Source organism: Salvelinus alpinus, chromosome 3 (genome assembly GCF_045679555.1).
Source record: "Salvelinus alpinus chromosome 3, SLU_Salpinus.1, whole genome shotgun sequence".
In the NCBI taxonomy this organism is placed as follows: Eukaryota; Metazoa; Chordata; class Actinopteri; order Salmoniformes; family Salmonidae; genus Salvelinus; species Salvelinus alpinus.
In genome coordinates, this window is record NC_092088.1 from 26,982,959 (window position 1) to 27,004,893 (window position 21,935).

The 21,935-nt window shown below is 43.1% G+C and overlaps 1 protein-coding gene across 1 annotated transcript in view; it reads right to left on the reverse strand.

Annotated features, from left to right (window-relative positions):
* Positions 1 to 972: 972 nt before the first annotated feature.
* Positions 973 to 21,935, reverse strand: part of LOC139570463 (protein phosphatase 1 regulatory subunit 1B-like) — a 32,030-nt gene continuing 11,067 nt past the window's right edge. The window contains exons 2-5 of the mRNA XM_071392351.1: positions 3,814 to 3,897; positions 2,397 to 2,469; positions 1,664 to 1,795; positions 973 to 1,225 (exon numbers count right to left, since the gene is read on the reverse strand). Of these exons, the coding sequence (XP_071248452.1) occupies positions 1,086 to 1,225; positions 1,664 to 1,795; positions 2,397 to 2,469; positions 3,814 to 3,897 (429 nt within the window). The 3' untranslated portion in view covers positions 973 to 1,085. The remainder of the gene's footprint in view (positions 1,226 to 1,663; positions 1,796 to 2,396; positions 2,470 to 3,813; positions 3,898 to 21,935) is intronic.

Below are 21,935 nucleotides of genomic sequence, written 5' to 3' on the forward strand. Positions count from 1 at the left end.
AAACCTTTCCAAGCCGAACCGCTACACACAGCCTACATCGTTGTCACCATATTAGCTAAAGTAGTGTCATAGTCAGCATAGTTAATAGAACCAACCCATTAGTAAACCCGCTACAATCACACAGTAATGTTAGTGTACAGGGCCCTGGTGGCAATACATTAGTAACACTAAAAGCTTACCTTGACTTGGAAGAGTTCCAGTGTTGTATTGGATAGTCATAGCCAGCTAGCTAACATAGCATCCCTCTGTTTGAACAGTGTGTTTCAGTAGGCTAAATTAGCTAGCTGCATTTGCTAACTAAGTGAAATTGAAAGTGAACAAAAAATGACAAAATCTCTCTATTTCTCTCTTGCTTCTCCTTCATTTTGGAAGAAATAATTTTTTTCATACCTGTTCAACTATTGTCTTTCTCTCTCTTTGAGTCAACTACTTACCACATTGTATACACTACAGTGCTAGCTAGCTGTAGCATATGATTTCAGTATTAGATTAATTATCTGATTCTTTGATTGGGTGGACAACATGTCAGTTCATGTTGCAAGAAATCTGATAGGCTGGAGGATGTCCTCCGGAAGTTGTCATAATTACTGTGTAAGTCTATGGACGGGTTGAGAACCTCGTGCCTCCTGCGTTTTGTATTGAAGTCAATGTACCTAGAGGAGGACTGAAGCTAGCTGTCCTCCTGCTACACCATGGTGCTACCCTACAGAGTGCTGTTGAGGCTACTGGAGACCTTCTTTGCAAAATAGTGTGTTTTAATCAATTGTTCGGTGAAGTGATTGTATTTAGTATAGTTTTATCTAAAAAGGATAACTTTTTAAATGTTTTACAATTTACATTTTTATGAAATTCACTGAGGAGGATGGTCCTCCCCTTCCTCCTCTGTGGAGCCTCCACTGACACACACACACGCACATGAATGCAAGCAAGCACACACACAACTGCACAAACGCACGCACGCACGCACACGTATTTCGATATTTTCTCCACGCTCTTTATATAATAATTAGGAAACATCACTCTGGATCGTCAATCATCTTTTGCCACAGAATCGGAATCTCCTCTCTGTAACACACAGCGCTCTGTTATTCTCCCTTCTTCTTTGTCCTCCTTGGTCCACCTTTTTCCCTCTTCTCCTCGTCATCCAGCTCCTCTTCCTCCTCTCCGTGTGGGACTCTCAGGTGAAGAAAGTGGGCAATTCTTCCCTCTGAATTGACCCTTGACCCTGGGAAGAGGAAGAGGCTATTGTTAAAGGTGTACTGTCAAATGTAGTTTGTTTTGCTTTTTAGTCAAATGTTTTTGTAGTAACTAACAGATTGCACCTTCGAGAGTGAGTAAAATGAGAGAGTGAGTGAGTGAGTGAGTGAGTGAGTGAGTGAGCTAAAGCATGTATTTGTGTGTGAGTGCATGCGTGCAAGCGAGCGATAGAGTATTTCTGCTGATACTCCTTCTGCGTTCCAATTCTCTACCCTTCAGCCTTAAGTGTGCACTTGTTCACTTGCTGCATTTAAAAATAAAGCACTGGTGTGAAAGTTGTGGAAACTCCCTCTATCCCATGCTTACACCAATCCATGCTTTGAAATGGGTGAGTGTGGGGAGGGGTGCACAAGTGCACACTGCGTGGGACTTGGGGGACATAACACCCATGTTGTGCTTCTCTCACCAGTGGTGGAGACAGGGGATATATCCAGGCTCTCCTCACAGTCCACGCTTTCCTCCCCAGAGAAGTCATCTGTCTCTTCGGGGCCACAGGTTCCCAGAGACTTCATGCGGGCTTGCGCCATCCTCTGTACGGCTGTGAAACCACACAGACAAACAGGCAGACAGACAGAACGACAGACAGACAGACACAGGCACAGAAAAGAGGGTAATAGTTTTTAGAACCAAAACAGTTGTAAGATCGGCTATGCCAAAAATGCCAAACTGTACTTTAGTATGCAGCCACAGAAAGAAATGGACGGACAGACAGATCTGGACACGAGACTTAATGCAAGGCTTCAGGTATTGCTAATAGTAAATATACTATATTATAAGGAACGGGTCATGTGAGCGAGCGTGTGTGTGATGTTGCCTGTCTGCACTGCAGCTGTGTGCACCATCCTATAATCCTGGATGATCCAGAGCAGTGGAGACTCACAGCTGTCTCTGCCCCTAATCTCACAACACCCACACGTTCACACACACATTCACTTACACACACACGCACACACACAAACAAACCCAACACACACACCTCATGATTAAGCCATTTCCACTTAAAACCCTTTCAGTCAAGATGGATATAGACTAATCCCAGGCCAGAAAACATGTCTACAGACAGGAAGTGGTTTCCTCAACTCTCCCCAATGCTTTATGGGTCACTGATTACATAATAAGATGATGGATAGTCAACCTACCTTTGAGTGATGGAGGCTGGTACACATGCGCATTGATTTTCTTGGTGAGGACGCCATTTTCCCCAATGACCCACTATGCAGGTAAAGAGAAAAACAATGTAAAATCTACAAAGGCGCACTATTCCCTATGTAAGGCACTACTGGCCAAAAGTAGTGTGCAATATAGGGATCAGGGTGCCATTTAGGATGCATCAGACTAACTCACTGCACATCCAACACATGGCATAAGAAAACAGTGCCTTGCCCTCAAATGAAAACCACAACAGATTGTCACATAATACAATGGTCTTCATACCTGGTTCTTGAGAGCCACAAAGTGTGCAGACTTTAGTTACAGTCCAACATTGACAAACCTGATTCAAGTAATCAGTCTTGATAAGACATGTACAGATGTAGGATCTTCATTTGATCACCCTGTTGCAGTAGAACCTTCCTGCAATGCAGGAATATTAAAACTTGTAGTGTATTTGAGGTTTAAAAAGGCTTCTGACGTTTGTACTTTCCACTTTGAAATTTCAGACTTGATTTTCCCTTACGGTAAATGTATCAACCACTACAGAAATGCCCATAGAGTCGATGTGCGTGCTCACAGAAATATAATTAGCATAATACAAAAATCCCCATCAAAATCCGTTTTAAGATGCAGAAACCTTTTTGCATGGGCTGCGCCTCAATCCACCACATCCGCCATTGCGGTGGAAGGTGGCCGAACTACAGTGGTGTTCGTCAGACCTTGAGAAATCCCCCCCCCCCCCAAAAAAAAATATTCTCACGAAAACAAATGGTTTGGCCTACAAAACTAATATGACCAATATGGAAAGATAAGACTCTCACGAACACGATGGTGTCCATTTAGCCCGGTACTAGTGTAAAACATTTATGGAAGTGTATATGGAAGTAGTTTAGTGGCCAAATTTTTTATTTTAATATGGGTAAATGAATAGCAAATAATACTTCCTGATCTTTCTTATACCTCTCAGATATAGGACAGACACTTTAAAACATAACTTATTTTGATGTATTTTTCCACTATCTGTTATTCCATGTGTGAATCAGTTATTCAAAGTGTTTCTATGGGCTAAATGGGCCCTAAAATTCATAATCAAATAGCTAAATGATCTTAAAACAATTCCATATGTTAGTTTAGTAGAACCCCCCCCCCCCGCCTCCTGTTTTAGATTCAGGATTATTTTCCTGTTGTAGCAAATTAAGATCCTACATCTGTACAAGTTTTAACAGGCGTGATAGAGCTGGGCTTGATCAAAAATCTTGCACAACTCATTGCTCTTCAGGACAAGGGTTGGGGGGACCACCGCTGACATAATGTAATTGAATGCTGTGGTTAGTACTTCAAGGACTGCATGTAGGTTTAGTGGTGTGATAGTTCTTGCAGACATTTAAGGTGATGCTGTTTTACCTGGTGATTGTCGTTTTCCTCCTCAGGAGACGGTTGGTCTGTCAAACGGAATAGCGTAGCGGGTGTTGGTCTCCGCCTCCGAATCTGAACAAAAGTGAAAGCATTTGTTTGGATTCAATTTCTCAAACTGCTTACGGGTGAATCCTAACTTCCACCTCATTCCACTTTTCATTGAATTGACAATGCATGACCAAGTGAAAATTTGAGTGACCAACTATTGTTCTGTAGTAGCGAACGAGACAAGGCATGCCAGCCCGTGATGTAACACTATTCAGAAATTTGGGCCCTGGATTACATCATGTTGAAAATGCACGTCCTGTTTTATGAGTCTTGCTGGGATCGAGATAGCCGGATTACAGTTCCCTCCACTATTTTGCTTTATTTCCTTATCCTCAGCCTCTATAATCTTGTGATTTTTCCACCACAGCCTAATCCTGGCTGTTCCTTCCCTCATCTGATGCACTTCCAGTTCTCTTCACAAATACTCTTGGACAATCTTACAGCCTCTCCCCCTGCTCTTTAGCCAGACAGGCAGACAGACAGTCAGTCAACTCTCATCCACTCATTTCAAGTCCAGTCTAGATCCATTGCTGTCTCACTTGCCTGCTGCATCTCCCTCCCTCATACATGCCGTATCCACTGACTCTCCTCCTGACCTGGCCCAGGGGAAGAGCTGGTGGAGGAAGGAGAGTACACATAAAAAAATACTTATACTATGGTCTAAATACTCTAGTGTTATTACATTTATATACTACAGTATTCATTGTAGTGTTTTTGCAGACATGACTGTAGTATACTGTATTTACCATAGTGTTTTTGCGGACATGATGTCACGTTCCTGACCTTATTTCCTTTGTTTAGTCTTTGTTTAGTTGGTCAGGACGTGAGCTGGGTGGGTGTAGTCTATGTTATGTGTTTCTTTGTTTAGGTTTGTCTAATTGGCCTGATATGGTTCTCAATCAGAGGCAGGTGTTTTACATTGTCTCTGATTGGGAACCATATTAAGGTAGCCTGTGTTCAATGTTTGTTTGTGGGTGATTGTTCCTGTTCGTGCGTTCATGTGTTTTATGTTCTCAGGTTCAGGACTGTAGCTTCGTAGGTTTTCGTCTGTTTATTGTTTTTTGTTCGTATTGAAAAAGGTGTTCCAATAAATATGGAAACGTACCACACTGCGCTTTGGTCCTCCTCTCCTTCTACCGACGAAAGCCCTTACACATGACTAGTATACTGTAGTGTTTACTGTAGTGTTTTTGCAGACATGACTGTAGTTTATGGTAGTGTTTGAGAACATTAATGTAGTATTTACTGTAGTGTTTTTGCAGACATGACTGTAGTATACTATAGTATTTACTGTAATGTTTTTGCAGACATGACTGTAGTATACTATAGTGTTTACTGTAATGTTTTTGCAGACATGCCTGTAGTATTTACACAGACATGACTAGAATACTGCAGTGTTTTTGCAGACATGACTGCAGTATTTACTAAAGTGTTTTTGAGGACATCAGTAGTATATTGTAGTAACACCTGCCGACTAGGGTTAGCTAAAATGGCACAACTACCAGACTACGCCTACTGTTTAGTGAGGGAACACCTCAACCAGAATAGAAGACCGTTCGTGATAGACTGAGTATTGAGTTGGGTCAACAGTTCTGAGCAATGCAACGGACCAGACAACACATTAGCAAATATACATATTTTTTATTACAATTCTAACATCTAAATGTTACACAGGTTCTAGGCCCATTAACTTCTTTGATATAAGGGGCAGCATTTTCACTTTTGGATGAATTGCGTGCCCATAGTGAACTGCCTCCTACTCTGTCCCAGATGCTAATATATGCATATTATTATTACTATTGGATATAAAACACTCTGAAGTTTCTAAAACTGTTTGAATGATGTCTGTGAGTATAACAGAACTCATATGGCAGGCAAAAACCTGAGAAAAAATCCAAACAGGAAGTGAGAATTCTGAGAAGGGTCGATGTTAAAGTCATCGCCTATTCAATTCCCTGTAATATATGGATCTGTTTGCACTTCCTACGCCTTCCACTAGATGTCAACAGTCTGTAGAACGCTGAATGAAGCCTCTAGTGTGATGTGGGGCCGGATGGGAGGTGTTTCAGTCACTGGTCTGGCAGATTGCCAGGTCTTGCTCACGCGCTTTCCACATGATATCGCCTTGCGTTCCATTACTTATACAGACATGAAGAAATGCTCCAGTTGGAACGTTATTGGATATATATGATAACAACATCCTGAAGATTGATTCTCTACTAAGTTTGACCAGTTTATTCGACTTGTAATATAACTTTTTGAAAATTTTGTCCGACGTTTGCCTGCATCTGCGCAAGCGTTTGGACACGCAAAAGTAGCTAAGTAGCAAAAGTAGCTAATTGGACATAAGTAATGGACATTATCGAACAAAACAACGATTTATTGTGGAACTAGGATTCCTGGCAGTGCATTCTGATGAACATAATCAAAGGTAAGGGAATATTTATGATGTAATTTGGTATTTCTGTTGACTCCAACATGGCGGAGAAATGTTGTTAAATCTGAGCGCTGTCTCAGATTATTGCATGGTATGCTTTTTACGTAAATTTTTTTTTAAATCTGACACAGCGGTTGCATTAAGAACAAGTGTATCTTTAATTCTGTGTAAAACATGTATCTTTCATCAAAGTTTATGATGAGTATTTCTGTTATTTGACGTGGCTCTCTGCAATTACTCCGGATATTTTAGAGGCATTTCTGAACATGGCGCCAATGTAAACCGAGATTTGTGGATATAAATATGCACATTATCGAACAAAACATAAATGTATTGTATAACATGATGTCCTATGAGTGTCATCTGATGAAGATCATCAAAGGTTAGTGATTAATTTTATCTCTATTTCTGCTTTTTGATACTACTATCTTTTGCTGGGAAAATGGCTGTGTTTCTCTGTGGCTAAGTACTGAGCTAACATAATTGTTTGGTGTGCTTTCCCCGTAAATCCTTTTTGGAATCAGACATGTTGGCTGGATTCACAACATGTCTAGCTTTAATTTGGTGTCTTTCATGTGTGATTTCATGAAAGATTGATTTTTATAGTAATATATTTGAATTTGGCACGCTACATTTTTTCTGGATTTTGGCCAAGTGGGACGCTAACGTCTCACCTATCCCAGAGAAGTTAAAGGGAAACTGTCACACCCTGATCTGTTTCACCTGTCTTTGTGCTTGTCTCCACCCCCCTCCAGCTGTCGCCCATCTTCCCCATTATCCCCTGTGCATTTATACCTGTGTTCTCTGTTTGTCTGTTGCCAGTTCGTCTTGTCTCGTCAAGAATACCAGCGTATTTTTCCCGTGCTCCTGTTTTTCCTAGTCTTTGTTTTCTAGCCCTCCCGGTTCCGAACTTTTCTGCCTGCCCTGACCCTGACTTTGAGCCTGCCTGCCGCCCTGTACCTTTCGGACTCCGACCTGGTTAATGAACTTCTGCCTGTCCTCGACCTGCCTATTGCCTGTCCCTTGTATTTTAATAAATATCAGAGACTCAAACCATCTGCCCCCTGTGTCTGTATGTGGGTCTCGCACTGTGTCGTTATAGAAACAGCACAGAAGCAGATAAAGAACAAGCAAAGTTTATTAAAGTTTAGAGGATTAGGTTTGTGTGTTTGACAGATAACACACATTAAGCATACACCAAAATGACTTCTTAGATCAGCTACTTCTACTAGATAGCTTTCTGAAAGTGATTTCACAGAAATTCAGCTAACCAAGCTCACAAGATGACCAAAAACTATGACAAATACTGTACTTCCGATGGTGGAAAAGAAAGAACAGTTAACCACCAAATTCTTTTTACACTGTCGCTACTCGCTGTTTATTATCTATGCATAGTCATGTACATATGCATGTACATATTACCTCAACTAACCTGTACTCCCATACATTGACTCGGTACCCGGCGGTACCCCCGGTATATCGTACTACACTGGCTCTGATGCTCGTCGGATGTGGCAGGGCTTGCAAACCATTACACACTACAAAGGGAAGCACAGTCGAGAGCTGCCCAGTGACACGAGTCTACCAGACGAGCTAAACTCTTTCTATGCTCGCTTCGAGGCAAATAACACTGAAACATGCATGAGAGCACCAGCTGTTCCAGAAGACTGTGTGATCACGCACGTCCGGGTTAGGGAGGGTTTGGCCGGTAGGGATATCCTTGTCTCATCGCGCTCTAGCGGCTCCTGTGGTGGGCCGGGCGCAGTGCACGCTAACCAGGTCGCCAGGTGCACGGTGTTTCCTCCGACACATTGGTGCGGCTGGCTTCCGGGTTGGATGCGTGCTGTGTTAAGAAGCAGTGCGGCTTGGTTGGTTTGTGTTTCGGAGGACGCATGGCTTTCGACCTTCGTCTCTCCCGAGCCCGTACGGGAGTTGTAGCGATGAGACAAGATAGTAACTACTAACAATTGGATACCACGAAATTGGGGAGAAAAGGGGGTAAAAATATAATCAAAATCAAAATAAACATTCACAAGGCCGCAGGGCCAGACGGATTACCAGGACGTGTACTGCGAGCATGCGCTTACCAACTGGCAAGTGTCTTCAATTACATTTTCAACCTCTCCCTGTCTGAGTCTGTAATACCAACATGTTTAAAGCAGACCACCATAGTTCCTGTGCCCAGGAACACTAAGGTAACCTGCCTAAATGACTACTGACCCGTCGCACTCACGTCTGTAGCCATGAAGTGCATTGAAAGGCTGGTCATGGCTCACATCAACACCATCATCCCAGAAACCCTAGACCCACTCCAATTTGTATACAGCCCCAATAGAGCTACAGATGATGCAAGTTATATTGCACTCCACACTGCCCTTTCCCACCTGGACAAAAGGAACACCTATGTGAGAATGCTATTCATTGACCACAGCTCAGCGTTCAACACCATAGTGCCCTCAAAGCTCATCAATAAGCTAAGGACCCTGGGACTAAACACCTCCCTCTGCAACTGGTTCCTGGACTTCCTGACAGGCCGCCCCCAGGTGGTGAGGGTAGGTAACAACACATCTGTCACGCTGATCCTCAACACAGGGGCCCCTCATGGGTGCGTGCTCAGGCCCCTCCTGTACTCCCTGTTCACTCATGACTGTACGGCCAGGCACGACTCCAACACCATCATAAAGTTTGCCGATGACACAACAGTGGTAGGCCTGATCACCGACAATGACAAGACAGCCTACAGGGAGGAGGTCAGAGACCTGGCCGTGTGGTGCCAGGACAACATCCTCTCCCTCAGCGTGATCAAGACAAAGGAGATGATTGTGGACTACAGGAAAAAGGAAGATCGAGCACACCCCCATTCTCATCGACGGGGCTGTAGTGGAGCTGGTTGAGGGCTTCAAGTTCCTTGGTCATCACCAGCAAAGCAAGATGGTCCAAGCACACCAATACAGTCGTGAAGAGGGCACGACAAACCTATTCCCCCTCAGGAGACTGAAAAGATTTGGCATGGGTCCTCAGATCCTCAAAAGGTTTTACAGCTGCACCATCGAGAGCATCCTGACTGGTTGCATCACTGCCTGGTATGGCAACTGCTTGGCCTCCAACCACAAGGCACTACAGAGGGTAATGCGAACAACCCAGTACATCACTGGGGCCAAGCTTCCTGTCTATGACCTCTATACCAGGCGGTGTCAGAGGAAGGCCCTAAAAATTGTCAAAGACTCCAGCCACCCTAGTCATAGACTGTTCTCTCTGCTACCGCACAGCAAGCGGTACCAGAGCGCCAAGTCTAGGTCCAAGAGGCTTCTAAACATCTTCTACCCCCAAGCCATATGACTCCTGAACATCTAGTCAAATGGCTACCCAGACTATTTGCAGTGCCCCCCCTCTCACGCCCTCTTTACACCACTGCTACTCTTGTTGTCATCTATGCATAGTCACTTTAATAACTTTACTACATGTACATACTACCTCAACTAACTGGTGCCCCCACACATTGACTCTGTATCGGTACCCCCCTGTATATAGTCTCACTATTGTTATTTTACTGCTGCTCTTTAATTACTTTTATCTCTCTTACCTGTATTTTTTTGAAATTGCATTGTTGGTTAGGGGCTCATAAGTAAGCATTTCACTGTAAAGTCTACACCTGTTGTATTCGGCATGTGACTAATAAAATGTGATTTGATATAGGCTCATTATTGTTGTTTTATTGTGTTACTTTTTCTACTTTAGTTTATTTATTTAGTAAATATTTTCTTAAAACTGCATTGTTGGTTAAGGGATTGAAAGTAAACATTTCTCACACACACACACACACACACACACACACACACACACACACACACACACACACACACACACACACACACACACACACACACACACACACACACACACACACACACACACACACACACACACACACACACACACACACACACACACACACACACACGGCCCTTCCATGTACAAAGCCCTCACTTGAACATGACAAACGGGTGCTTTTATACACTTCCTGCATGTCCTCCCCTAATAAGGGTGCCCAGGGAAACACTGACAGAAAGTTTGTTTCCTAGCCTGTCACACAATATTTTTCAATTACAAGATTGTAACTGATTGAGGTTTAGGTTGTGGTGATGCCCATCTACTGTGGGAATCCAATTAAAGCGCAGGCGGAGTCTTTATCGAGTCTTTATAGATTCAGGTAATGGAGAGGACACATAGTAGGGAATGATTGACAGTTGACATGAAACTTGTCTTGAATTGAAACTTGATTGGCTTTGTATGGAGTATGGTTTATCTAAAAGGAGACACAGAAAGGTGACGATAACAGTCAAACACAGCAATGAATATATTTAATGGAAATAATCCATGTCAAAATGCAAATTAAATAAGCATATAAATGGGTAAAGCTATATAGCAGGTGTTACTACAATACACTTGTCATGTCCACAAAAAACGTACAGTTTACTACAGTCATGTCCGGAAAAATACTACAATGAATACTACCGTATACTAGACATGCCCGCAAAAACAATGAATGAGTATATAGTATGTTAGACATGTCCGCAAAAACACTACAGTGAATACTACAATAAAGTCAGCAGAAACACTACAATGATTACTAGTAGTATATACATTTACTTTGTCCATAGTATACATTTGTATTTCTTCATGTGGGTTAGCTGTAAACGTGTAACATGTTTAAACTAGGACCACAACGGTAATTATTCTCAACAAATGTCTAAATGCATTGTATCCACATTTGCGGTTGTACTGTGTTTTTAAATAGTCAAATAAAACAAATCAAGGGATACTACAGTGTGGAGTATACTATACAATTCTATAGTAAGCACTTCATGATCGAAGGGGAACCTCAGGAAATCCTTGGCAGGAGCTCCCCGAGGACAGTACATTCAAATCAAAACAGCATTGACCAAGCTAGCTAGCAGTCCAATCGATCAAAAAAATCTAAAGTAAGCATTACAGTGTGAAGTATAGTATTCTACACAGTATACTTTCTAAAGTAGGCACTACATGATCAAGGGATATTACAGTGTAGTATAGTATTCTACAGGATACTCAAAAAATATTATAGTAAGCAATACACGATCAAGTGATACTAAAGTGTGTAGTGTATAAGTATCCAATATACTACAAAATTCTATAGCAAGCACGACATGATTGAAGGATATTACAGTGTGTCGTATAGAATTCTCCAGTATACTACAAAATTCTATAGTAAGCACTACATGATCGAGGAGGATATTACAGTGTGTAATATAGTTGTAACGATGTACGCTGAGAAACACAAACAACGCACTGACATGAAACAGAGTCAATAACACCTGAGGAAAGAACCAAGGGGAGTGACAGATGTAGGGACGATAATCAAGGAGGTGATGGAGTCCAGGTGAGTGTCATGAGGCGCTGGTGCGTGTGACAGGTGTACGCAATAATCAGCAGCCTCGTGACCTAGAGGCCAGAGAGGGAGCACACGTGACAGTACCCCCTCCCTGACGTGCGGCTCCAGCCGCAGGACGCCGACCAAAGGGACGATCCCGGGGATCAGGAGCGGACCGGTCACTTCCGCCGAGGCGCAGGAATGTGACCGGGGCGTGAGAGGCGTCTCACGAACCTGGCCGGGGCGTGAGAGCCCGACGAACCTGGCCGGGGCGTGAGAGCCCGACGAACCTGGCCGGGGCGTGAGAGGCGTCTCACGAACCTGGCCGGGGCGTGAGAGGCGTCCAGGTGTCAGTACCAGAGTGTCAGTACCAGAGCTACCAGGGCTCTCACGCCCCAGGCCAGGTTCGTCGGGCTCTCACGCCCCAGGCCAGGTTCGTCGGGCTCTCACGCCCCGGTCAGGTTCGTCGGGCTCTCACGCCCCGGCCAGGTTCGTCGGGCTCTCACGCCCCGGCCAGGTTCGTGAGAGCCCGACGAACCTGGCCGGGGCGTGAGAGCCCGACGAACCTGGCCTGGGGCGTGAGAGCCCGACGAGCCGGCTGAGGCCTCCCTGGTAGCTCTGGTACTGACACCTGGACCCGACATACATTCCGACACAAAAAAAACACTCCCTGATGCTTCCCTTAGATGAGGTGTTATTCTGTAACGATGTACGCTGAGAGTTGGGAAGCAAGTTCAGGGAGTGAGTGTTTAATAAATAAACGGTACATAAAAACAAGAAACACAAACAACGCACTGACATGAAAACAGAGTCAATAACACCTGAGGAAAGAACCAAGGGGAGCGACAGATATAGGGAAGGTAATCAAGGAGGTGTTGGAGTCCAGGTGAGTGTCATGAGGCGCTGGTGTGCATGACGATGGTGACAGGTGTGCGTAATAATCAGCAGCCTGGTGACCTAGAGGCCGGAGAGGGAGCACACGTGACAATAGTATTTTACATTATACTACAAAATTCTAAAGTTAGTACTCCACATGATCAAGGGATAGTACAGTATGGTATTCTGCAGTATACTACAAAAGTCTATAGTGAGCACTACACTATAGAGGGATACTACAGTGTGGAGTATATGATTCTACAGTTTACTACATAATTCTATATAATTCTATAGTAAGTACTATAGTATTCTATGGCAAACTGTAGTATTCTTTTTATGTGGGTAGGAGGCCAGAACTGAAGGGCATCACTTTAAATTCCCCTCCTTCTCCTCACAACTAGTCTGCAGTCTACAGTCATGGTAGCCTCGAGAGCCCAGGTTTCAGATGGCCACGCAAGACAACTGTCAAGATGATGTGCAATTCCACCAGTATTGCTACGTCGATATGTGTTAAGTAGTAGTAATATAATGTACTGCAGCGGGCTTATTGAAGCAAATTGGAGTTACTTTGAAGTTACGAAGTTATTCAGTTATTGGATTGACTATACAATTACTATTGGTTAATTGACAGAGCATGTGACTTTATTTTTGCGTATTTAAACCCCCAGTTTTTGTGTTCCAGGTGGCCAACCACAGGAAGTGAATGCAGTCCGGTGGCATGGTGGTGCCTTGTGTGAGAGAGCGTGTAGCCGATATGTTTGGTGAGAGCACATGGTTAATGGAGTTGTGCTGTAGTGAATACATTCTGAGAAAAGAAAATTAATACCTGCCTGCTGGACTATGTTGCTTCCTGTACCCCTTTGTTTGGTTTGTATATTTGACCTGTGATTTTAAGTAGCATGGTTTTAAGAGTAAAATAATCAAGAAATTGATATGGGGATGGTAACTGAATTGTAGAACTGAATTGAGAAATGGCTGAAACGAAATGTGCTGATGCGATGATGTAAACCATGCCTTACAAAATAAATGTTAAATGTTTATTTTTGTGTTCTCCCTCTGCTTCACGCTGCCTGCTCAATCACAAACCTAGAACCACCTTGTGACACTTACATTCAGCAACATTTCCAAGGCAACATATTCACTACCCACGTGTCAATTGAAACGTTGGCCTACTATACTAACATCTATTTTTAGAACACTATCTCTCACTTCAATCACTCAACTTAATACACTCAACTTATGATATACAGTTGAGCTGTTGAACTCACTAATATCCAGTGCTGAAAATTATTCGAAATAACGATAGAATGGGTATCCACTATTCATGTCTATAAATGTCCATTTTAGTTTATTTTTGTAGGTTTTATTTATTCCTCACCAAAAGAAAACAAGTGAAATACTAAACAGTACATAATAAAAAAAAAATAAAAAAAAATGCTAAAAACATTGCAGGTGAGTTGGAAACCCAAAAGGGATTAAATGAAAACCACACCACAAAAAAACAATATACAAATCTAAGTTTTAAAGTGTTCAAACAGTAAATGTACCTCACATACTCAGTATACATAAAAAAACATATTTGATTATGTGTGTGAGAGTTAGACTACATGGAGGAGACTACTGGGTAGTTTGATTTATCAGGATGACCCCTAGTCTACGCTTGAAGTTGAGGGATGTTGTTTTGGCAATGTGAAGATAGGAATGCCAGAGTATGGAACCTCATATCTGATAGAGAATTGACTATGTGAGGTGTGGCAGTGGGGAGGTTGAAGGTTATCACAGTGTCTTAATGGTGCCGGAAGAGATGGCTGCCGTTTTACAGGCTCCTAACCAATCCTATTGCGTGTGTTTTTTCGTGTTATTCTTAACTTATTTTGTACATAATGTTTCTGCCACCCTCTCTTAGGACCGAAAAGAGCTTCTGGATATCAGGATAGCGATTACTCACTACGTACTGGACGAAGATTTTTTCTCTAACGAGTCAGACCCGAAGGATTTACTTCAGACACCCGACAAGGCTCAAATCCCTGCCATTCGCATGAAGAAGAGATGGAGATATCGGGGACGTAGGTCAAGGGTGCCTTGTAAGGATCCGACTGCGAGTGAGTAATCCCCCTCTACCATCAGTCCTATTAGCCAACGTGGAATCATTGGATAGCAAAATGGATGAGCTCCGTTCACGACTATCCTACCAACGGGACATTAAAAACGGTAATATCTTATGTTTCACTGAGTCGTGGCTAAACGACGACATGGATAACATATAGCTGGCGGGGTTTCGGTCCATTGTCAAGATAGAACATCTGCCTCCAGGTGGCGGTGGCAGTCTGTGTCTATTTGTAAATAACAGCTGGTGCAAGAAATCTAATACTAAGGAAGTCTCTAGGTTTTGCTCGCCTGAGGTAGAGTATCTCATGATAAGCTGTAGACCACACTATTTACCAAGAGAGTTTTCATCTATATTTTTCATAGCTGTCTATTTACCACCACAAACCGATGCTGGCATGGCACTAAGACGGCACTCAACGAGCTGTATAGGGCCATCAGCAAACAAGAAAATGCTCACCCAGAGGCGGCGCTCCTACTGGCCGGGGACTTTAATGCAGGAAAACTGATTTCTATCAGCATGTTAAATGTGCAACCAGAGGAAAAAAAAAACTCTAGACCACCTTTACTCCACACACAGAGACGTGTACAAAGCTCTCCCTCGCCCTCCATTTGGCAAATCAGACCATAAGTCTATCCTCCTGATTCCTGCTTACAAGCAAACACTAAAGCAGGAAGTACCAGTGACTCGCTTAATAAGGAAGTGGTCAGATGACACAGATGCTTAGCTACAGGACTGTTTTGCTAGCACAGACTGGAATATGTTGCGGGATTCTTCCAATGGCATTGAGGAGTACACCACATCAGTCACTGGCTTCATCAATAAGTGCAATGTTGACATTGTCCCCACAGTGACTGTACGTACATACCCCAACCAGAAGCCATGGATTACCAGCAACGTCCTCGCTGAGCTAAAGGTTAGAGCTGCCGCTTTCAAGGAGCTGGACGCTAACCTATTAACTTATTAGAAATCCTGCTATGCCCTCCGACGAACCATCCAACAGGCAAAGCGTCAATACAGGACTAAAATTGAATCATACTACACAGGCTCCGACGCTCGTCGGATGTGGCAGGGCTTGCAAACTATTACGGACTACAAAGGGAAGCACAGCCGCGAGCTGCCCAGTGACACAAGCCTACCAGATGAGCTAAATAACTGCTATGCTCGCCTCGAGGCAAGCAACACTGACACATGCATGAGAGCATCAGCTGTTCCAGGCGACTGTATGATCACGCTCTCCATAGCTGATGTGAGTAAGACCTTTAAACAGGTCAACATTCACAAGGCAGACGGATTAGATGGATTACCAGGACGTGTACTCCGAGCATGCACTGACCAACTGGCAAGTGTCTTCAATTACGTTTTCAACCTGTCCCTGACCGAGTCTGTAATACCAGCATGTTTCAAGCAGACCACCATAGTTCCTGTGCCCAATAACACTAGGATAACCTGCCTAAATGACTACCAACCCGTAGCACTCACGTCTATAGCCATGAAGAAAACCCTAGACCCACTCCAATTTGCATGCCGCCCCAACAGATCCACAGATGATGCAATCTCTATTGCACTCCACACTGCCCTTTCCCACCTGGACAAAAGGAACACCTACGTAAGAATGCTATTCATTGACCACAGCTCAGCGTTCAACACCATAGTGCCCTTAAAGCTCATCACTAAGCTAAGGACCCTAAGACTAAACACTTCCTTCTGCAACTGGTTCCTGGACTTCCTGACGGGCTGCCCCCAGGTGGTAAGGGTAGGTAACAACACATCTGCCACGCTGATCCTCAACACAGGGGCCCCTCAGGGGTGCATGCTCAGTCCCCTCCTGTACTCCCAGTTCACCCATGACTGCATGGCCAGGTACAACTCCAACACCATCATTAAGTTTGCCGATGACACAACAGTGGTAGGCCTGATCACCGACAACGACAAGACAGCCTACATGGAGGAGGTCAGAGACCTGGCAGTGTGTTGCCAGGATAACAACCTCTCCCTCAACGTGATAGACAGAGGAGATGATTGTGGGCTACAGAAAAAGGAGGACAGAGCACACCCCCATTCTCATCACCAACAAACTATCACGGTCCAAACACACCAAGACAGTCGTGAAGAGGGCATGACAACACCTATTCCCCCTCAGGAGACTGAAAAGATTTGGCATGGGTCCTCAGATCCTCAAAAGGTTTTACAGCTGCACCATCGAGAGCATCCTGACTGGTTGCATCACAGCCTGGTTTGGCAACTGCTCGGCCTCCGACTGCAAGGCACTACAGAGGGTAGTGCGTAGTGGGCTAAGCTTCCTGCCATCCAGGACCTCTATACCAGGCAGTGTCAGAGGAAGGCCCAAGAAATTGCCAAAGACTCCAGCCACCCTAGTCATAGACTGATCTCTTTGCTATCGCACGTCAAGCAGTACTGGAGCGCCAAGTCTAGGTCCAAAAGGCTTCTTAACAGCTTCTAGCCCCAATCCATAAGACTCCTGAACAGCTAATCAAATGGCTACCTAGACTGTTTGCATTGTCCCCACCCCACCCCCCATTTTTATGCTGCTGCTACTCTGTTTATTATCCATGCATATTCATACCTCGATTAACCGGTGCCCCCAGACATTGACTCGGTACCGGTACCCCCTGTATATAGCCTCACTACTGTTATTCTATTGTTGTTCCTTAATTATTATTACTTTTACTTCAGTTTATTTTAGTAAATACTTTCTTAACACTTTTTCTAAAAACTGCATTGCTGGTTAAGGGCTTGTAAGTAAGCATTTCACTGTAAGGTCTACACCTGTTGTGTTCGGCGCATGTGACAAATACAATTTGATTTGATTTGATTTTGTCGTGTGGTATGCATGGATTAGAGAATTAACCTGGAGGAATCCATTGAAGGGTTTAGGTGGGCTATCTGGGAGGTATTGTATGTATATTTGTAGACAGTATTTTGAGTTTCTTAAACAGAGGGGAAGATGGAGCCAAGTAGTTAGAGAAGGTGTAGCCACCTCTCATTTATTCTGTGTGATGAGTCATTTGTGTAGGTAGGAAGCATACTGTATCTACTGTCCCAGAAAATATTGCAGTAAATGAGATATGGCTAAATTAAGCTGTAGTATAGTGTTAGGAACCAAACCAATAATCTTTCTGATGATACCAATGGACTTCATCACTTTGCTGCAGACAAAGTGAATATGATATTTCCAGGACAACTTTTCATCAACTAGAACACCTAGGTATCTGGTGGATGAAACCTGGTCCATTTCACTCCCAGCCAGAATTGAGACAGAGGGAAAGATTTGAGATTCTGCCTGTTTTTTTCCCTTCTTATTCTTACCACTTCCCTTTCATCTTCTGCACATTCTACCATTCCAGTGTTTAATTGCTATATAGTAATTACTTCGCCACCACGGCCGATTTATTGCCTTAGCTCTCTTATCCTACCTCATTTGCACATGCTGTATATAGATTTTTCTACTGTATTATTGATTGTATGTTTGTTTATTCCATGTGTAACTCTGTGTCGTTGTATGTGTCGAACTGCTTTGCTTTCTCTTGGCCAGGTCGCAGTTGCAAATGAGAACTTGTTCTCAACTAGCCTACCTGGTTAAATAAAGGTGAAATAAATAAAATAAATAAAACCAGCAGGGTAAGTTGGCTAGCTTATTTACAGATATCGACACAAGCGCATCAGCCATCACCAGTGGGAAGCCTATGCTTCATCTTCATCATTGAGTGAGTCTGTGTCACTGGAACGTTTATTTTGTAGCCTACTGTTGTCAATACTATACACTGAGTGTATACAAAACATTAGGAACACCTTCTGAAAATGTAGTTGCACCACCCTTTCGCCTTCAGAAGAGCCTCAATTTGTCGGGGCGTGGACTCTACAAGGTGTCGAAAGTGTTCCACAGCGGCGCTGCATGTTGACTCCAATGCTTCCCACGGTTGTGTCGAGTTGGCTGGATGTCCTTTGGGTGGTGGACCACTGTTGATGCACACGGGAAACTGTTGAGCATGAAAAACCCAGCAGCGTTGCAGTTCTTGACACATTCAAACCGGTGCGCCTGGCACCTACTACCGTATCCTGAATGGCACACATACACAATTCATGTCTCAATTGTCTCAAGGCTTGAAAATCCTTCTTTAACCTGTCTCCTCCCCTTCATCTACACTGATTAAAGAGGATTTAACAAGTGACCTCAATAAGGGATCATAGCTTTCACCTGGATTCACCTGGCTAGTCTATGTAATTGAAAGAGCAGGTGATCCTAATGTCTTGTACACTCAGTGTATACTATATAACAGGGTTTCCGTTCGGAAAATTTGGCACAGGACAAGTGACTGGGAAGATTTACATTTATCGGACATTTGAGAAATGCACCAGTCATCCATATGTATTGGGTGGGTAACTCATTGTGGCAGCCATGCAGCCAGCGCCATGCAGCACCCATGCAGCCAGCACCATGCAGCACCCATGCAGCCAGCACCATCAATAAACGAGGGATATTGGCCAAATGAGCCACATTCACATGTCCTTAAAAGCAGCCTATAACAAATGACAAAAACACTATTCCTTGTTTTTCAATGTGTAGCATAACTTCATAGCATATTGTTTTATTGTGTTTTACAGCTGTCAAAGATTTGAGCACTAAATGCATCCGCACATTGCATGCATAGGCCTATAGGCTTAGAGTCCACTGTCTGATATGAATATTTTAAAAAATACATATAAAGGAAGAGAAGCTTAGGCAGAGAGAGAGAGAGAGAGAGAGAGAGAGAGAGAGAGAGAGAGAGAGAGAGAGAGAGAGAGAGAGAGAGAGAGAGAGAGAGAGAGATGTCGGTGGCATGCTATTACACCAACATGCATTTCTTTATTCCTATCAGATAGGCTACTGAGTCTGCTATACAGCAGTGGCGGTCGGTGCCATTTAAGATGAGGGAGGACGATAATTTATTTTATTGCCTTATTTCTATTACTGCATATTGGATGACGGTCATTCATATTCCATTGTCCCAGCTCAATGTGACGTTGATAAGTTTAGGCTGCTACATGATACTCAAATTTTCCCTACACCCATCATGAGGTTGCTACAACCTGGCCTTTGAATGAAAGTTTACAACGTAGGTGCACAGGTCGAGAGAAATTTGAGTGATCAACCTGACAAACATTGACACATTCAATACCACCTTGCACAATCTTGCACAATCTTGCCTGCATCTAGCTGATCTAGAGTGTAATCATTAGTCCAACAGTTGCAAACGAGAGTTTCTATTGGACAAATTCAGGTATGTTTATCCGTTTCGTTCCGTTTGCTTCCGTTTAAGAAACGTTTTTCAACAGAATCGGCGGAATGAGTAGACCTCTGCTCACAGGCAACACAGTTCACTTTCATAGCAGTCACATAGAAACAGCACGATCCCTATGACCATTTGATAATTCCTCCTTTCACCTTTTCCCTTTGCTTGTGGACTTTAGTGCACAACACATCAGCTGTCTGTGACCTACCAAAAAGAACTTTCCAAGCCAAACCTTCATATTATAACTGCTAACCGCTACATACAGCCTTCATCATTGTCACCATATTAGCTAACATCAAGTCAACAAAGCTACTAGAACTAACGCGCCAGTAAACCCGCTACAATCATGCAGTACAGTGTACAGTTAGCAAGCAGTTTTGCAGTTACATCGGCGGGCCCAGGTCAGGTGGCAATAAACTCATAAAACAAAAAGCACACCTTGACTTGGAAGAGTTCCAGTGTTTGGTAGCGATAGCCTGCTAGGTAACACAGCATCCCTCTCTGTTTAAGGCGTGTGCTTGAGTAGGCTAAATTAGCTAGCTGCATTGGCTAGCTAAGTAGGTGAAAGTGAAAACAATACAAAATATAGCTTTCTCTCTCTTGCTTCTCCTTAATTTTTAAAGAAATGAATTTGTTCAAAACTGTTCAACTATTGTCTTTCTCTCTCTTTGAGTCAACTGCTCATCACATTTTATGCACTGCAGTGCTAGCTAGCTGTAGCTTATGCTTCAGTGCTAGAGTCATTCTCTGATCCATTGATTGGGTGGAAAACATGTCAGTTCATGCTGCAAGAGCTCTGATAGGTTGGAGGTAGTCCTCCGGAAGTCTATGGAAGGGGGTGAGAACCTCGAGCCTCCTGGGTTTGTATTGAAGTCAAAGTACCCAGAGGAGGACGGAAACTAGCTGTCCTCTGGCTACACCGTGGTGCTACCCTATAGAGTACTGTTGAGGCTACTGTAGATCATCATTGCAAAACAGAATCTGTTTAAATAAAGATAAGCATTATCTCCGGTAGGCCTAAAACATTCTTCCTCACCTCAAGTTCAACTGCAAGAGTCAGCTGGAGCACTGGTGCGCACTGCCTTCATAACATAGGCCTGCAGTATAAAAGGCTAACAGCCACACCACACCAAGCTTTCACAAAAGTTTCAAAACTTTATTAGGGTAATATCAAAAGTATCAAGCCATTGTTGATAGGGAAAATACAAGCAGGATATTATGTCGCAGCAAACACAACATTATAGTTGGAATTTAATTTGGCCAAATATTTTTTTTATAAATAATGTTTCTACCTGAATAGCTAGTTGCACTTTGTGTGGTATTAAACATATTCTGCTAATGTCTTCTATCATGTAAATGACATAACATTGCATGAAATCTGTATATAAAAGGCCCATTTTCCCCCATGACCCTGCTAAAAAAATATCCTAAAAACGTGTCTGCTCAACTGTATGCTGCTTCACAAATGCGATTATAGATGCATGCAATTCTTAATTATAAAGGGGACCCCCCCCAACTTAAAACGTCTTACCAGTGAATACAATGAAGTTGGATTTTAACATTTAAGATAATTTGTTCATCTGGAACCATTCAGAAAACTTGGCCATGCCTGAGTTCGCTTCATTGATTAATGAATCAAAATTATTGTGTGATCAAATCAAGTTGGTATCATCAGCAAAAATAATGGGAAGTATGGTAGAAGACACAGCAGCAACGTCATTGAAATACTGTAGATCAGGAATAACAAAGGTCCAAGGATCGAACCCTGTGGTATGCCACAGGATATCTTGGCCCTGGTAGATGCACAACCATTTGCATATACAAATTGTTCTCTATCATAAACATAACTTTATAAGCATGTATATGTATCATCATGAAAACCATAATAATGCAATTTAGCAAGTAATATTTCATCATCAACCACGTTGAACGCTTTGT